General features: G+C 42.0%; 1 protein-coding gene and 1 long non-coding RNA gene across 5 annotated transcripts in view; one reads left to right on the top strand and one right to left on the bottom strand.

Annotated features, from left to right (window-relative positions):
- LOC147125128 (uncharacterized) overlaps nt 1–14,007 on the top strand; it is a 40,974-nt gene extending 26,967 nt beyond the window's left edge. For all 4 annotated transcript variants that reach the window (XR_015079603.1, XR_015079602.1, XR_015079600.1 and 1 more), the window contains exons 2-4: nt 2,721–3,004; nt 4,410–4,474; nt 13,048–14,007. This is a non-coding gene — a long non-coding RNA (uncharacterized LOC147125128). The remainder of the gene's footprint in view (nt 1–2,720; nt 3,005–4,409; nt 4,475–13,047) is intronic.
- Nucleotides 7,402–8,197, bottom strand: LOC147125129 (claudin-2-like). The gene has a single exon (XM_085997755.1). The coding sequence runs from the start codon at nt 8,195–8,197 to the stop codon at nt 7,490–7,492; it is 708 nt and encodes a 235-aa protein (XP_085853881.1). The 3' UTR covers nt 7,402–7,489.
- Nucleotides 14,008–14,652: the final 645 nt, after the last annotated feature.

Raw genomic sequence — 14,652 nt, 5'->3', positions numbered from 1 at the left:
AGACCCTGATCAGGCCTTGTAGAAATTAAATCAGAACTCCCTCAAAATACCATTGAGGTCTAGAAGCTTCTTATAAAGTTCATATTAAACCCTAACCGAGGTTAGGTCCTGACGAAATATTAAACCCTAACTGAGGTTAGGTCTTGACGAAATGGCAAACTGTCGGAATTGGCCAAGTTTTTTTATTAGAAAATTTAAATGATTGCTTTATTAGGGGAAATAATCCTATCCCTGTACCTCCACAAAACCAAGTGATCATTTTTGAAATAGAAGGCTTTGATGCCGAAGGAGCCGTTAGAACTCATGGCATGATTAATGCTGATCCCCAGAACCAGGGGATACAGAATATCCTGTGGGATAATCAAACGAATACTCCAAATCCAATAAATTCCTTAATGATAAAGTGCACACCTGCACAATTGGGAGGCCTAATGAACGGTACCCAACAAGGTGGTGGCAACCATAGCCGAATAACAGAACCTGGAGCAGCCTATGCTGTTAAGGTGGCAAACTCATGATGAAATAATCTTCGAGAAAACTATAGACAGCTTAGAATCCATTATAATCAATGCCAACAGGCACTAGCTCACTCTTATCTAAATGCTGGAGGTGCAATGATTAATGGTGCAGTGAACCAACCCTGGCAACCACTAATTGCGCCCCTAGGTCAAGTAAACCTGAGCTCTATCTACACAATGTGTGGTAGACCAGGAAACACCAGCCAGGAGAAAACCTGCTGGATTCTAACTAACCTTGATAAATTGGAAACCTGTTGCCAAGATTGGAATGCTCAACACCTGAGACAACTAATGACGATTAAAAAAGAGACATCCCAACAATCCTCAGCTGGGATGGGGAATGTAGTAGGGACTTTTTGAGATTCCTATTCTTTATATCCAGAAGAATTACTGTCTATACCCCTTGGCCATAAGACAGCGCAATATGCTGAAGCCGCAGCATTACGGTATGTTTTAAAGAAAGCAGACTTTATTAAACCCACACTGTGGGAAGATATTCTCCATTCGAGAATGGAGAAAAAGAATTGTCAGGTGATTCATGTAAGTGGGCATACCACTAGGACAGTACACAAAAGGAAACAGCCTTGCATACGAACAAGCGAAACGTTGGGCCTACATGACACCCCCTCGAGAGGGGCCTGCCAATGTTAGTGTAATCACTAGGGCAGAACGGGCAGCTAATCAGGATGAGAAACTGATTCAGCTATTAGACCCAATAACAGAGAATCCACCAGAATGTCCACCAAAGTACTTTTACTCGGAAACCCCTATGGGTATTGTACTAGTTAAGTTGCCCAAGGGAAACCGAGAAGTACTGCGAGCTCACAAGGGCACAAGTCAATCACATTGTAGTGCCAGAATAACATACTGCAAATTGACCCCCTTATATTGGTGGCCAGGCATGCTTAAAGCCTGTAAAACATACATGGCAAATTGTGAGCCATGCTATTCGACCAATAAGTCATCACTAAATTAAGCCACCACCATTGGCTCCTGTGAAAGCTGATGAGAAAATGGGAACATTTCTTTATTAACTTTATTGGACCACTTCCCCCATCTTTGGGATATAGACATGTTCTCGTTTGTGTGGATGGATGCACTTCCTCAAAAGTGGCTGGCCCCCACAAAAACTGTTTCAGAAAACGCACTCGCCAGGGCTAGTTCTGATATAATTACTGTAGCTGGTGCACCCAAAATCTTACACTCCGATTAAGGCGGAGCCTTTGTATCTAAGGTCTTCAAAGACTACTGCGAACAAAGGGGGATTGGGTTAGAGCACAGCATGCCACGTCATCCGCAATCAGCGGGGCTGGTGGAATGTAAAAATCGGGAAGTAATAAAGTTATTGGTCAAACTGTTGAGAATCGGGGAATAAGTGGACCGCCATCATTCCGGAAGAACAACTATCACTCAATAATGTGCCCACATCTGCATCAGTGACAATGTCCCCTAAAAAACTCCATATTATCTGATGTATGGGATTGAGATGCATACACCGCTTAACCATAGTTCTTGGAGTTTAGAAGATTGAGAGGGGATCTCATCGAAACCTATAAAATTCTGTCAGATCTGGACAGACTAGATGCAGGAAGGATGTTCCTGATGGCCGGGGAGTCCAGAACCAGGGGTCATAGTCTAAGGATAAGGGGTAAGCCATTTAGGACTGAAATGAGGAGGAATTTCTTCACCCAGAGAGTGGTGAACCTGTGGAATTCTCTGCCACAGAGGGCAAATATATTCAAGAAAGAATTGGATATATTTCTTGAGGCTAAAGGGATCAAGGGATAGGGGGAGAAGGCAGGGACAGGGTACTGAATTTGGATGATCAGCCATGATCTCATTGAATGGCAGAGCAGGCTCGAAGGGCCGAATGGCCTACTCCTGCTCCTATCTTCTATGTTTCTATGTTTTATTGCCTCTACACACTCTATGAGTCCTTGACCCGACAGTGACAGTTAGATAAAAAAAGAAGTAACAAAGGAGATTGATCAATTGATCAAAGGATAAGGGAAGCAAATAGGCAGAAAAAATTGACAAATAAAGTATGGCAACCCATAGTAGGAGAATGGGTACAGGAAAAGAAGTTCGAGCAAAAACCTGGTTTAAGACCGAAGTGGAAACTGTTCAAATACATTCTGTTATTAACGAAAGAACAGTTCAAATACATATTAACCAAGCATATTTTTAAAACTGTCTCCACAGACAATATCAAAAGATGTCCTGCGGGATACCAAAAAGGAGGAACAATACAAGGTGCAGTCATACACAGTCTTTCAAGACCCAGCTTGGAGCACGACACAGGAAATGGATGCGATCGAATTACTGACGACGGGAAGTCAGAAGGTGCCACTGACACTTCCACACGTTGCTTGGCAACGCATCAGGATTTGGATTTGCGAAAAGCAACAACCGAAATGAGGAAAGATCAACAAGTTACTTCAGCGAAGGAGGAAGACACCGTGGATAAAGAAGGAATCAACTGTGAGGTCAGGACACCCATAATCTGTGAGGTCAAGTCACCTATAACCTGTGAGGTCAGGACACCCATAACCTGTGAGGTCAGGACACCCATAACCTGTGAGGTCAAATCACCCATAATCTGTGAGGTCAGGACATCCATAATCCGTGAGGTCAAGTCACCCATAATCTGTGAGGTCAGGACACCCACAATCTGTGAGGTCAGGACACCCATAATCCGTGAGGTCAAGTCACCCATAATCTGTGAGGTCAAATCACCCATAATCTGTGAGGTCAAATCACCCATAATCTGTGAGGTCAGGACACCCATAATCTGTGAGGTCAGGACATCCATAATCTGTGAGGTCAGGACACCCATAATTTGTGAGGTCAGGACACCCATAATCTGTGAGGTCAGGACACCCATAATCTATTTGATTTAGGTCTGTCTGTCTGACTGGGGGTAGTGTGGGGCACTGTAGGCTTCAACCTCCAGTATATCTGACTACAGGTAGGCAGCCCTGCAGCTTTAATTCATGATCCACTCACAACAAACTTCACCAGAAATCCAACCCAAAGTTATCTGACTGAAGAAAGTAGCAAAAACAATCCAACCCATGATTCAATGTAGGGTAGGCTGCCTGGGAATCTATTCCCCAATCCCTTTGCAGTGGCAAAGAGGAGCAGATTCAATGAACCAGTATCCATTCCAATGTAAGTGGTCAGTGATAGACATACAAATGACCCAAGTGTAAGACAAGAAGCATGATGAGAATATTTTATTACTATCAGTAAAAGATTGTTGATTACAGTTGCTAATTTTGAATGAAGTTTTACATTAAAAATTTTTTAATACTCTTAACAAGTGTTAAACTTTAAAACTACAAAGTACATTAATTTCATATTACAGTATAACACAGCCTGATAAACAAGCCAGTCAGCAATAACAGAATATCCCACAGTAACTTACAAATGTTTAATAGAAAAACATTTTAGTGCATTTTAAAATGTTCTGAGTTACTATCTTGAAGCTTTTTTTCTTATGTCTAGAAAAAAGGAACATTATGATTTTCAATAGTTCAAATCAAATTTTATGAATAAAGGATTAGCGCTCACAGAATAAATTGGTGTAAACCCCTGATCACTTAGTACTGAAAGTCTTGAGAATGCTAGTCATGGACCCAAAATCTACAGAATCTACATTATCAACCAGATACTGTTTGGTTTCGCTGAGGAATTGCTCATGAGCATTCAGTGTTGGATTTGTTGTCAGAAGGCCTTAAAAAAAATTAATGAGCACTTAATTTGATTTTTTTTCTCTGTACCTTTTAAAAGAAGATTTATACAAATGTTAAGAAGGTACACAGATATTTTTAATTCTAACGTTTTAATTAAAACGTGACAAAGGCTTTTCTTAACTCCCGCACAAAACAGAGAACATCTCAGCCTCTGAACGCCTGAGCTCTGGAGTCTTGAGACGGCACACCCTTGGCGAGAAGGTGAGGATTTCATGTGTGCTGCTGGAATGTTACAGAACAGATGCATGCCAAAGTACTTCTTTGATGTATAAGAACACCACACAATGTCCAAATTAGATTCAGCCATAACATGCTGTTTTTTTATAATAATGGATTGACTTGAAGGCAATGGTGTTATTAGCCAAGGTTTTATTGGTTGAGCAGTCAGCCCATGTCACTGTGACATGGGAATTCCTGTGAATAAACTGTGGTACAGGCTCCCATTATGGAATGCACATAGCATGATAGGTGCCCTGGAAAGTTTTATCTTGCCTTTAATGTTATTCTGTGACCACAAAGCACAAAAGCAAAGACAGTGATTTGTGCTGGTTCATCTGAATCGATGGACACGTTACTGCCTCAATAATGACACCTAATTATTTGATCAACAGATTAGTTCTGACACAAACTCATATATTACCCACTTTTCGAAGAAGCACTCGGGCTGGAATACAGTTCCATAAGCACCAGGGCTCTCCAATATCTCACCCAAGTGGCTATTTTTCACATGTGGCCCTAAGCAGTAAGCACTGCCAGACTATTCAAGTATAGCAGCTATCACACACAAGCCTCACCCGTCCTCGCCCAGTGTGCACACCTATGCAGTTTCAGAAAAAATATCTGGATGGCAATCATGGGCAGGAGATGGCCTGTATGGCTCAGTACTGTACATGCAGTTCAGTTACACACTGAGCCATTGGGAAGCTCTCCAATACCACTTTTATTATGTGAGTAAAGTTTAATTTTGTGATTAAGATATAACAATTATTAATAAAAATGCTCTACAGCTCTCCAATAAGACACCATACCATTGAACTCCTGCATCATTGTACAAATATTATTATGGGTGATCAGTTTAAGTAATAGAACGTGAAGTGAAAAAAAACTTGATATTCCATTGTTACATTCAGATATCACATAATTTAAAAGATTAACGATTCTTTTACATTGTTGCAAAATTAACCTACTTTTGAATTAACAACTATGGAAGGCAATTTAAGATTTCCCATGAGATTACCTTGACCTGTCTTTGTTGGATTATCTGTTTACATATATTAATTAAGGTGGGATATTGGCTGTCCTACATTGTAAGATATCAGATACTCTAAATTAGAAAAGAAATAGTCACTGTTAACTGAAATGTAACAAACTAAAGTATTCAGTCCTGGAACAGGCAGGGCTGGGTAACTTGGGTGGGTAGGGCAGGAAAATGAGGTAGGGAGCTGTTACACTGGCTCCCCAGCATTTGACATCACTTCCAGGACTTTTCACCAGAAGTGAAGTTAGGTGTATAATACGTCAGGCCATAAGGGATGACCTTATTGTGTATATATAGGCCCAGAAATTCGGGTCCCAACGCGTGAGTACGCACGGGGTACTCATGCGTAGGCCCAACGAAAGTGCCGGTTTCGTGCATGCACTGCGCATGCGCGGGAAACCAGCACTTCCGTTCCCCTGAAAGAAGGGGTTCAGAAGTCGAACGCGTGCGCCAGAGAGGCTTGAACTTAGGTTTTTTTTCCAGGTTTTTCCGGGAGGGTAGGTCTCCAGCAGTTACACTTCTAAAAATCAGGTGCTAGGCCTGCTTTTAACAAGGTAAGTGGTGAATTAATTAAAATTAAAACATTTTTTCCACAGGTTTATTATTTTTAAATACTTTAAAGAAAGGTAAGTTTATTTTTAACCCCGTTAGAAAATGTAATTAATTTTTTCAAAAATTTAAATTATTGTTTAAAATAGTTATTTCATGTAATTTATAGTTTATTTTAAAAATGTGATTTAAAAAAAAAAAATATTTGAGGTTTTAGTGATGTTTTGGGGCTTAGAGTATTTATAGGTTTGACAGCTCTTCCTGTCCAACTTATGAATGAAGCATTCCCTGCTACCATTGGCTCTCCATGGCCCACATGATCCCAGGGGACGCATCGAACTAACTGCGCCCCTGGGATACACAAGCACTGTGCGCCGGCAGTTGGAGGAGGCCCAGGATTGGAATCCCACGCGGTCCACAGCTCAACGACCGGCGCGCTAGGTAAGTGCAGGTCGGGGGCTTGCACCCGCGGGAAGCCCCCGACCAGAATTTCTGGGCCATTATATATAAAAAATTAAACAGCATACAGAGAGGGTAAACTTTGAATATTCAAATTCAGCCAAGAACTTGGTAACAGAGGGTATAAATTTAAATGAACAAGAACTATTTTAAACAGACAGTGGGAAAACATCTTTACTGAAATGTTAATTGTTTAGAGCTATCTCCTAAGTAGGGTAATAGAGGACAATTCATTAAGGATGCTCAACATCAAGCTGCTTGTTTGAATGGGAGAAGTAGTAAACTAGAGGGATGAGCTTCATTGGGCTCTTTTAAATCCTTAACTTTTACTATATTCCTCCCAAACAGACATGAAGACATTTGAAAGAAAAATATATATTTAAAATTGTCTTGTACAGGTGCAGACTCGACACAATGCTCCCCCTTAACAACACCCCCTCCCCCGTAAAAATGAGCCACAGGAAAAATCTACACTAACATTCATGATTTTTCCTTGGAAAGATGAAATGAAATCCATTCTGTGGCCACCTTTGCTCATACCCTAAAGCTATTTCTAAGATGCTCGGCTCCCCTGAGCTATTCACCCACCATCTCTCCACCTACGAATAGTGTGTAGTAAAAGCTGGATCTCAAAAAAGGAAGAAACAATACTACTTCAAGTTCCATTCTAACCAAGCTGTTATACTCCAATCCTAGTAAATTACATCTTTCAATTTCAAATACAGTAAGATGACAGATTTTTTAGTGAAAAAAACGTAAATACACAATCATCTGTATGCTATATGGGTGGAGGGAATTTTTAATCTTTGTCATGCAAAGGTCGTGACCGCAAAATTATGTAAATTATTCCCTCAGACAGCTATCGTGTTATAAAGAATAATCTTTATAATTACTCTATAAAGCAATTTCACTGCGGTCTCAACACTGCCACTGAATACACAACTCTGAATCTACACATAACCAGTCAGATTGTAAGAGTTGAATTCCGATTTTGCTGCTTTTGAATGAAGCGATGTAGCCGATGGCGCAGGACCGGAACGGTTCACTGCGGGATTCTGGTAGGACATCGGTCGTCTACTGTACAGCTCAGTTCTCGTACCTATAAATGACAGGGACAGTATGACTCCTCCGATGATGGTCAGTATAGCGGCAACGACCCCGAGGTACAAGGACTCACCAATTTCAAACTTGAGGTCACCCGGGATTAAGGGGTTGTGGAAATTCAGTATCACTCCATTCATTGTCCATGCTACAGGCACCAAACCCATCAGTCCAGCTACGATAAAGAAAATTCCTCCTGTGCCGGCAACCTTGTCTTTTATTGGAGAACCCTGGGCACACACAGTGCATTTCATGCCAACCACAGAGATTGTTATAGCGAGCAATGAGAGAGCAACTGAGATGACCATCATGGCACGAGCAGCCTGGAGATCTGCTGAAAGTTCTAGGACGGAGTTGTAGGTATCACATTGGAAGACGCCGGTGCTGAACATGGCACATTCCCACCACAACCCTTTCATATACACAATAGCAGTTACAACATTTGCTCCAATGTGCGCTGTGATCCTCCAGTGAGGCATAATAGTAGCTGATAATGTCCCAACCATGCCGATTATGCACACGATCAAGGCTATCAATTGCATGGCAGAGTTAGCCATTGTGGAACTCAAAAGATTTAATCCCAAAAAAGTAGATCTTGCGACCTTATAGCATGCTTCCAATACAAAATTCTGCTTCAAATGATGTTGCTCCTGTTAGTCACCTGGCTTCATGTGCCTATCTGAAACTATAAAGATTAAAGATTTACTGATAACAGCTGAAGAAATGACCTTGGACATTAATTACATGGAGTAATTAAGCTTTGCAAATAGTAACTGTTCTTTATTGAACTTCCACAAAGAGTTCAAATTATGTTTCATTTCATATTTAAAGTAGCAACAGTTTTATTGTAACACTAACTCATTTAACTTAACTTTAACATAGAAACATAGAAGATAGGAGCAGGAGTAGGCCATTCGGCCCCTCGAGCCTGCTCCGCCATTTAATGAGATCATGGCTGATCATCCAAATTCAGTACCCTGTCCCTGCCTTCTCCCCATATCCCTTGATCCCTTTAGCCTTATGAAATATATCTAACTCCTTCTTGAATATATTTAATGAATTGGCCTCAACTGCCTTTTGTGGTAGAGAATTCCACAGGTTCACCACTCTCTGAGTGAAGAAATTCCTCCTCATCTCAGTCCTAAATGGCTTACCCCTTATCTTTAGGCTGTGACCCCTGGTTCTAGACTCCCCCGCCATCGGGAACATCCTTCCCGCATCTAGTCTGTCTAGTCCTGTTAGAATTTTATAAGTTTCAATGAGATCCCCTCTCATTCTTCTAAACTCCAGCGAATATAAGCCCAATCGACCCAATCTCTCCTCATACGTCATTCCTGCCATCCCAGGTATCAGCCTGGTGAATCTTCGCTGCATTCCCTCCATGGCAAGAACATCCTTCCGCAGATAATGTGACCAAACTGTACACAGTACTCAAGGTGTGGTCTCACCAAGGCCCTGTACAACTGCAGCAAGACATCCTTGCTCCTGTACTCGAATCCTCTCGCTATGAAGGCCAACATACCATTTGCCTTCTTAACCGACTGCTGCACCTGCATGCTTACCTTCAGCGACTGGTGCACAAGGACACCCAGGTCTCGTTGCACTTCCCCTTCTCCCAATCTATTGCCGTTCAGATAATAATCTGCCTTCCTGTTTTTGCCACCAAAGTGGGTAACCTCGCATTTATCCACATTATACTGCATCTGCCATGCTTCTGCCCAATCATCCAACCTGTCCAAATCATACTGGAGTTTCTCGGCATCCTCCTCACAGCACACAACGCCCACCCAGCTTTGTGTCATCTGCAAACTTGGAGATATATCTAGTTCCCTCATCTGGATCATTAATATATATTGTGAATAGCTGGAGTCCTAGCACCGATCCCTGCGTTACCCCACTAGTCACTGCCTGCCACTCGGAAAAAGACCCTTTTATTCCAACTCTTTGCTTCCTGTCTGCCAACCAGTTCTCTATCCAAGTCAGTACCTTACCCCCAATCCCATGTGCTTTAACTTTACACGCTAATCTCTTATGCGGGACCTTATCGAAAGCCTTCTGAAAGTCCAAATATACCACATCCACTGGTTCTCCCTTATCTATTCTACCAGTTACATCCTCAAAGAATTCCAGTAGATTAGTCAAGCACGATTTACCTTTTGTAAATCCATGTTGACTTTGTCCGATCCTGTCACTGTTTTCCAAGTGCTCTGCTATTACATCTTTTATAATGGACTCTAGCATTTTCCCCACTACCGATGTCAGGCTTACCGGTCTATAATTCCCCGTTTTCTCTCTACCACTTTTTTTAAATATCCTCCAATTAGCTATCCTCCAATCCATGGGAACCGTCCCAGAGTCTATAGAATTTTGGAAGATGACCAGCAATGCATCTACTATTTCTAGGGCCACTTCCTTAAGTACCCTAGGATGTAGATTATCAGGCCGTGGCGATTTATCAGCCTTCATTTCTGTCAATTCCCCTAACACCATTTCCCTACAATCCTCATCATATTGAGGGTGCAGTGCACCGCAGTCTGAGATGTTTGTTGCCCACTGGCAATCCACTGGCAGTGTATATACCCAGCACCTCTTATAAGGGCATAAATGAGGAACTGTACGTTCACAGATAAATGTACAAAGGAAGCCCTAGATGACCTGTGTCACTTTCTATGCCCGGTGGTTCGGCTCAGATCAAGTGTCTGACCAGCTCAGCCAATGGCATTCAAAGTGCGTACAGCTCTCAAGTTTTAAGGCACTGTCTCACTGCAGGCTATAACAGGAGACCTATGTAACATCACTCAATGATCATGCATTCATCAGGTCACTGATACTATCTTTAGGAGAGTTGGGGAATTCATCTATTTTGGAATGGCACCAAGGCAACAGCATGAAAGGGCCATTCAGTTCTATAATGTTGCTAGTTTCCCCAAATTTCAGGGGACAATAGATGATACCCACATTGCTTTGTCAGGGGGAGATCATGTCTAACCAATTTGATTGAATTTTTCGAGAGGTGACTAGGTGTGTGGATGTGGGTAGTGCAGTTGATGTAGTCTACATAGACTTCAGTAAGGCTTTTGACAAAGTCCCGCATGGGATCCAGGGCAATTTGGCACATTGGATCCAAAATTGGCTTCATGGCAGGAGGCAGAGGGTGATGGTCGAAGGTTGTTTTTGTGACTGGAAGCCTGTGTCCAGTGGTGTACTGCAGGGATCGATGCTGGGTCCTTTGCTGTTTGTAGTGTACATTAATGATTTAGATATGAATGTAGGAGGCATGATCAGTAAGTTCGCAGATGACACGAAAATTGGTGGAGTTGTAAATAGCGAGGAGGGAAGCCTCAGGCTACAGGATGATATAGACGGGTTGGTTAGATGGGCAGAACAATGGCAAATGGAATTTAATCCTGAAAAGTGTGAGGTGATGCATTTTGGGAGGACTAACAAGGCAAGGGAATACACAATGAATGGTAGGACCCTAGGAAGGACAGAGGATCAGAGGGACCTTGGACATGTACATAGATCCCTGAAGGCAGCAGGACAGGTAGATAAGGTGGTTAAAAAGGCATATGGGATACTTGCATTCATTAGCCGAGGCATAGAATATAAGAGCAGGGAGGTTATGATGGAGCTGTACAAAACGCTAGTTAGGCCACAGCTGGAATACTGTGTGCAGTTCTGGTCGCCACACTATAGGAGGGATGTGATTGCATTGGAGAGGGTGCAGAGGAGATTCACCAGGATGTTACCTGGGCTGGAGCGCTTCAGCTATGAAGAGAGACTGGACAGGCTGGGGTTGTTTTCCTTAGAGCAGAGAAGGCTGAGGGGGGACCTGATTGAGGTGTACAAAATTATGAGGGGCATAGATAGGGTAGATACAAATGAACTTTTCCCCTTAGTAGAGGGGTCAATAACCAGGGGGCATAGTTTCAAGGTAAGGGGCAGGAGGTTTAGAGGGGATTTGAGGAAAATCTTTTTCACCCAGAGGGTGGTTGGAAACTGGAACTCATTGCCTGAAAGGGTGGTAGAGGCAGGAACCCTCACAACATTCAAGAAGCATTTAGATGAGCACTTGAAATGTCATAGCATACAAGGCTATGGACCAAGTGCTGGAAAATGGAATTAGAATGAACAGGGCTTAATAGCCGACGTGGACACGAAGGGCCGAAGGGCCTCTTTCTGTGCTGTATAACTCTATGACATTGCATTGTGGGATCCTACTGTAAACTTGCTGTTTCCGGTGCACCCGTAGTGTGATAGCAACGGGGGAATGCATTATTGCAGTGGAAATTGGCTAGGGACCTGTTTCTGCCATATTGCCACCCTGTTTACAGACCGATGGAATTTCTAGTTTGGGTGGGGAAGGGGCAACTTTCTCCGCCCATCTCTTCAGTGGTGTTAATATTTCAAATAGGTGGTTAGGTGGTATTGATAGAATGACGTGAATAGAGAGGGGTTCCACTAAAAAATGCACTGCATAGTTTCTTCCTATGCTCCAATTCAAGTCGAGATACAGAATTATTAATGGGGCTGAGCCTGTTCCCCTATACATACCCGGGAATTAGGAGCAGAGTGAGATAGAGCATAGAATTCAATGAATGAGACGAGGGGACAGACAGATGAATGGAACTTTAATACACATGGAATTAAGTAAAGTTTACCATTAAATTCATGAGGTGGAGCCTTGAGTATAAGTTTATGAGGTAAATAATTAACATATATTAGTGTCAAAAAATGTATTCATATATATCTAGGCTTAGCTTGTATTAAAGCAAATAGGAGGATAGCATGCTGTTTTAGTAAAGGTGAATTTCTGTGAAGCTTTTCTCACTTGTCCGCATGTCTCCAGGGTTTCTGTCGTTTTTCAGCCAAATTACAGTGGTACAGCAGGAGAACCCCCCTGGAAATTCAACCCTTAATGTTAGAAAATAAGATAAATGGATAGACTGTTAGCAATGATGGAGACTGGCTGGGTCAGTATTTTACTTAGGCCATCGTGCTGAACTGTGAAGAAATGAAAATGAGGATCCCCATAGCTTATTTGGCCCATTGAAACACACACATCCATCCCATTATGTCATCTGTTTCTGGAATTAATCTAAGGCTTTTGTTTTCACCACCCTACCTGGAAGACTATTCCAAAAGTGTGGATGACTTTTTGCGTGAAGATGTCCTTCTTGATATCTATCCTAAGTTGTCCCTTTGCCAGGTTCAATTTCTGTGCGCTTATCATGGGATTCCAGCCTGCAATTCTATGTTCTCTCATTGCTGTTGAAAACCTAATGCAAACCCTTACAACTTTATGGATTATGTAGTTTGTTGCTCCTGGGTAGTTTAGCTTAAAATACACCAAGCATAATTATCCTTCATTCTAAATATATTGCCACTAGTTTATTATTTAATCTAGGTCACCTGGGAATCCCTAGCCCAAGACCACACAAAGTGGAGGAGAAGCATCCGGGAAGGCGCAGAACACCTCGAGTCTCTTCGCCGGGAGCAAGCAGAAGCCAAGCGCAGGAAGCGCAAGGAGCGCACGTCAACCCAAGCACCCCACCCACCCGCCCCTTCAACCACCATCTACCCCACCTGTGACAGAGACTGTAGGTCCCGCATTGGACTCATCAGTCACCTGCAAACTCATTTTTAATGTGGAAGCAAGTCATCCTCGGTTCCGACGGACTGCCAGAGAGAGAGAGAGAGAAGAGATTTAATCTAGGACAAAAAAAGATTTTTAAAAAGCTTTGCTTACCTCAGTACCGACCTTTGTAAGGAAACTGAAATTTAAAAATGAGTCCCTGGACAGCCATGGGCAGCACCACAAGCAGCAACGGCGGTCGACTGCCAAGATTTTACTACCCGTTTGTAACAAGTGCTAAACCATAGTACTGTATTCAATACTATGTGTGCCTAAAATAATTTAAAATAAAGATTTTCTGATGCAGGTTAGATGGGGAAGCACCACAGTTGTTGCAAGTTTTAAATTGCTGCAAGTTTTAAAATCCATAAGTGTTGGCATGTAATTTTCTGATTTTGTTTAAAATTAAGAAATATCTGCCATTAATGCGTTAATTTATGATTAGTGAAAGTGATTTTAAATCCTTTCTTTATGTGTAGATCATTGATGTAGCTTATCCCTCTAAATCCTCGGTGGTGCTTCATATACTGTACCAGAGAATATTGCAATGCACTAAGCACATCAGAAAATTAGAGTGATAAATATTTTAACGTGAAGTGTATTTTACCCTAGTTTGTAGCTGTATGTTAATCAGCAGTCATTGCAGTCTGTTTTTCTGAAATTAGCTGATGTGAAAACATGTTTTTCTCCTTAATTGGCAATGTGAATGAAGTTTGGTGGTGAAAAGGTTAATTTGTTGTGGAAAGGAGTGTTTCTTTAATCTCCATCACATGCTCATGCAACAGTAACAAGTTTAGCTTCTTAATCTATCAACCACAGCTCGCAAAAGGGGTTAGTCCACAAATAACATTTTGTTTATGGTACTTATTGCTCCCTGCCAGTGATTTCACTGGGACCCATTCAAAGCCCATTCAATTGGATGTCATCAAAATTAGCAAGGGAAGATTTTAAAAGATACTCTTGTGTTTGACCTCATCCAATTTAACTTCTCAAAAATATACTCTGAATGTTTTTAACTTATGTATTTTTCTCCTATATAACTTATCTGACATTTTTCAGTTCATTTGGATAAATGTTTTTTTTGCTGCGAAGGCCTGTCCCCAACGTCTGACGCTGCCCCCTTCAATCACGCACCAGCAAAGCAGGACATCTCCACCTGATTTCCTCTGCTGCCCCTCCCCCCAAGCTGGAGATGTTGCAGGCTCCATATGTCCAGGCCAGATTAGTAACCTAGCAGAGTACAGAGTTCCACCATTCACTGCTGCTGTGCCACCATATTGAATTTTAATGTTTAACGAGAGCTCGGATATATCGGGGAGTTTTTCAGCACGCTCGTTTTCTGAAACAGACAGTAACAGCCTGCTGAACAAGCTCTAA

Source organism: Somniosus microcephalus, chromosome 1 (assembly GCF_052327205.1).
Source record: "Somniosus microcephalus isolate GS21.2 chromosome 1, FLI_Smic_1.0, whole genome shotgun sequence".
Taxonomy (NCBI): Eukaryota; Metazoa; Chordata; class Chondrichthyes; order Squaliformes; family Somniosidae; genus Somniosus; species Somniosus microcephalus.
Note: the sequence above shows the minus strand (reverse complement) of the source record. Positions and strands in the feature narration are given on the sequence as shown.

Excerpts from the sequence above, each read along its gene's own strand:
- LOC147125129 (XM_085997755.1), bottom strand. The coding sequence starts at position 8,197 with ATGGCTAACTCTGCCATGCAATTGATAGCCTTGATCGTGTGCATAATC.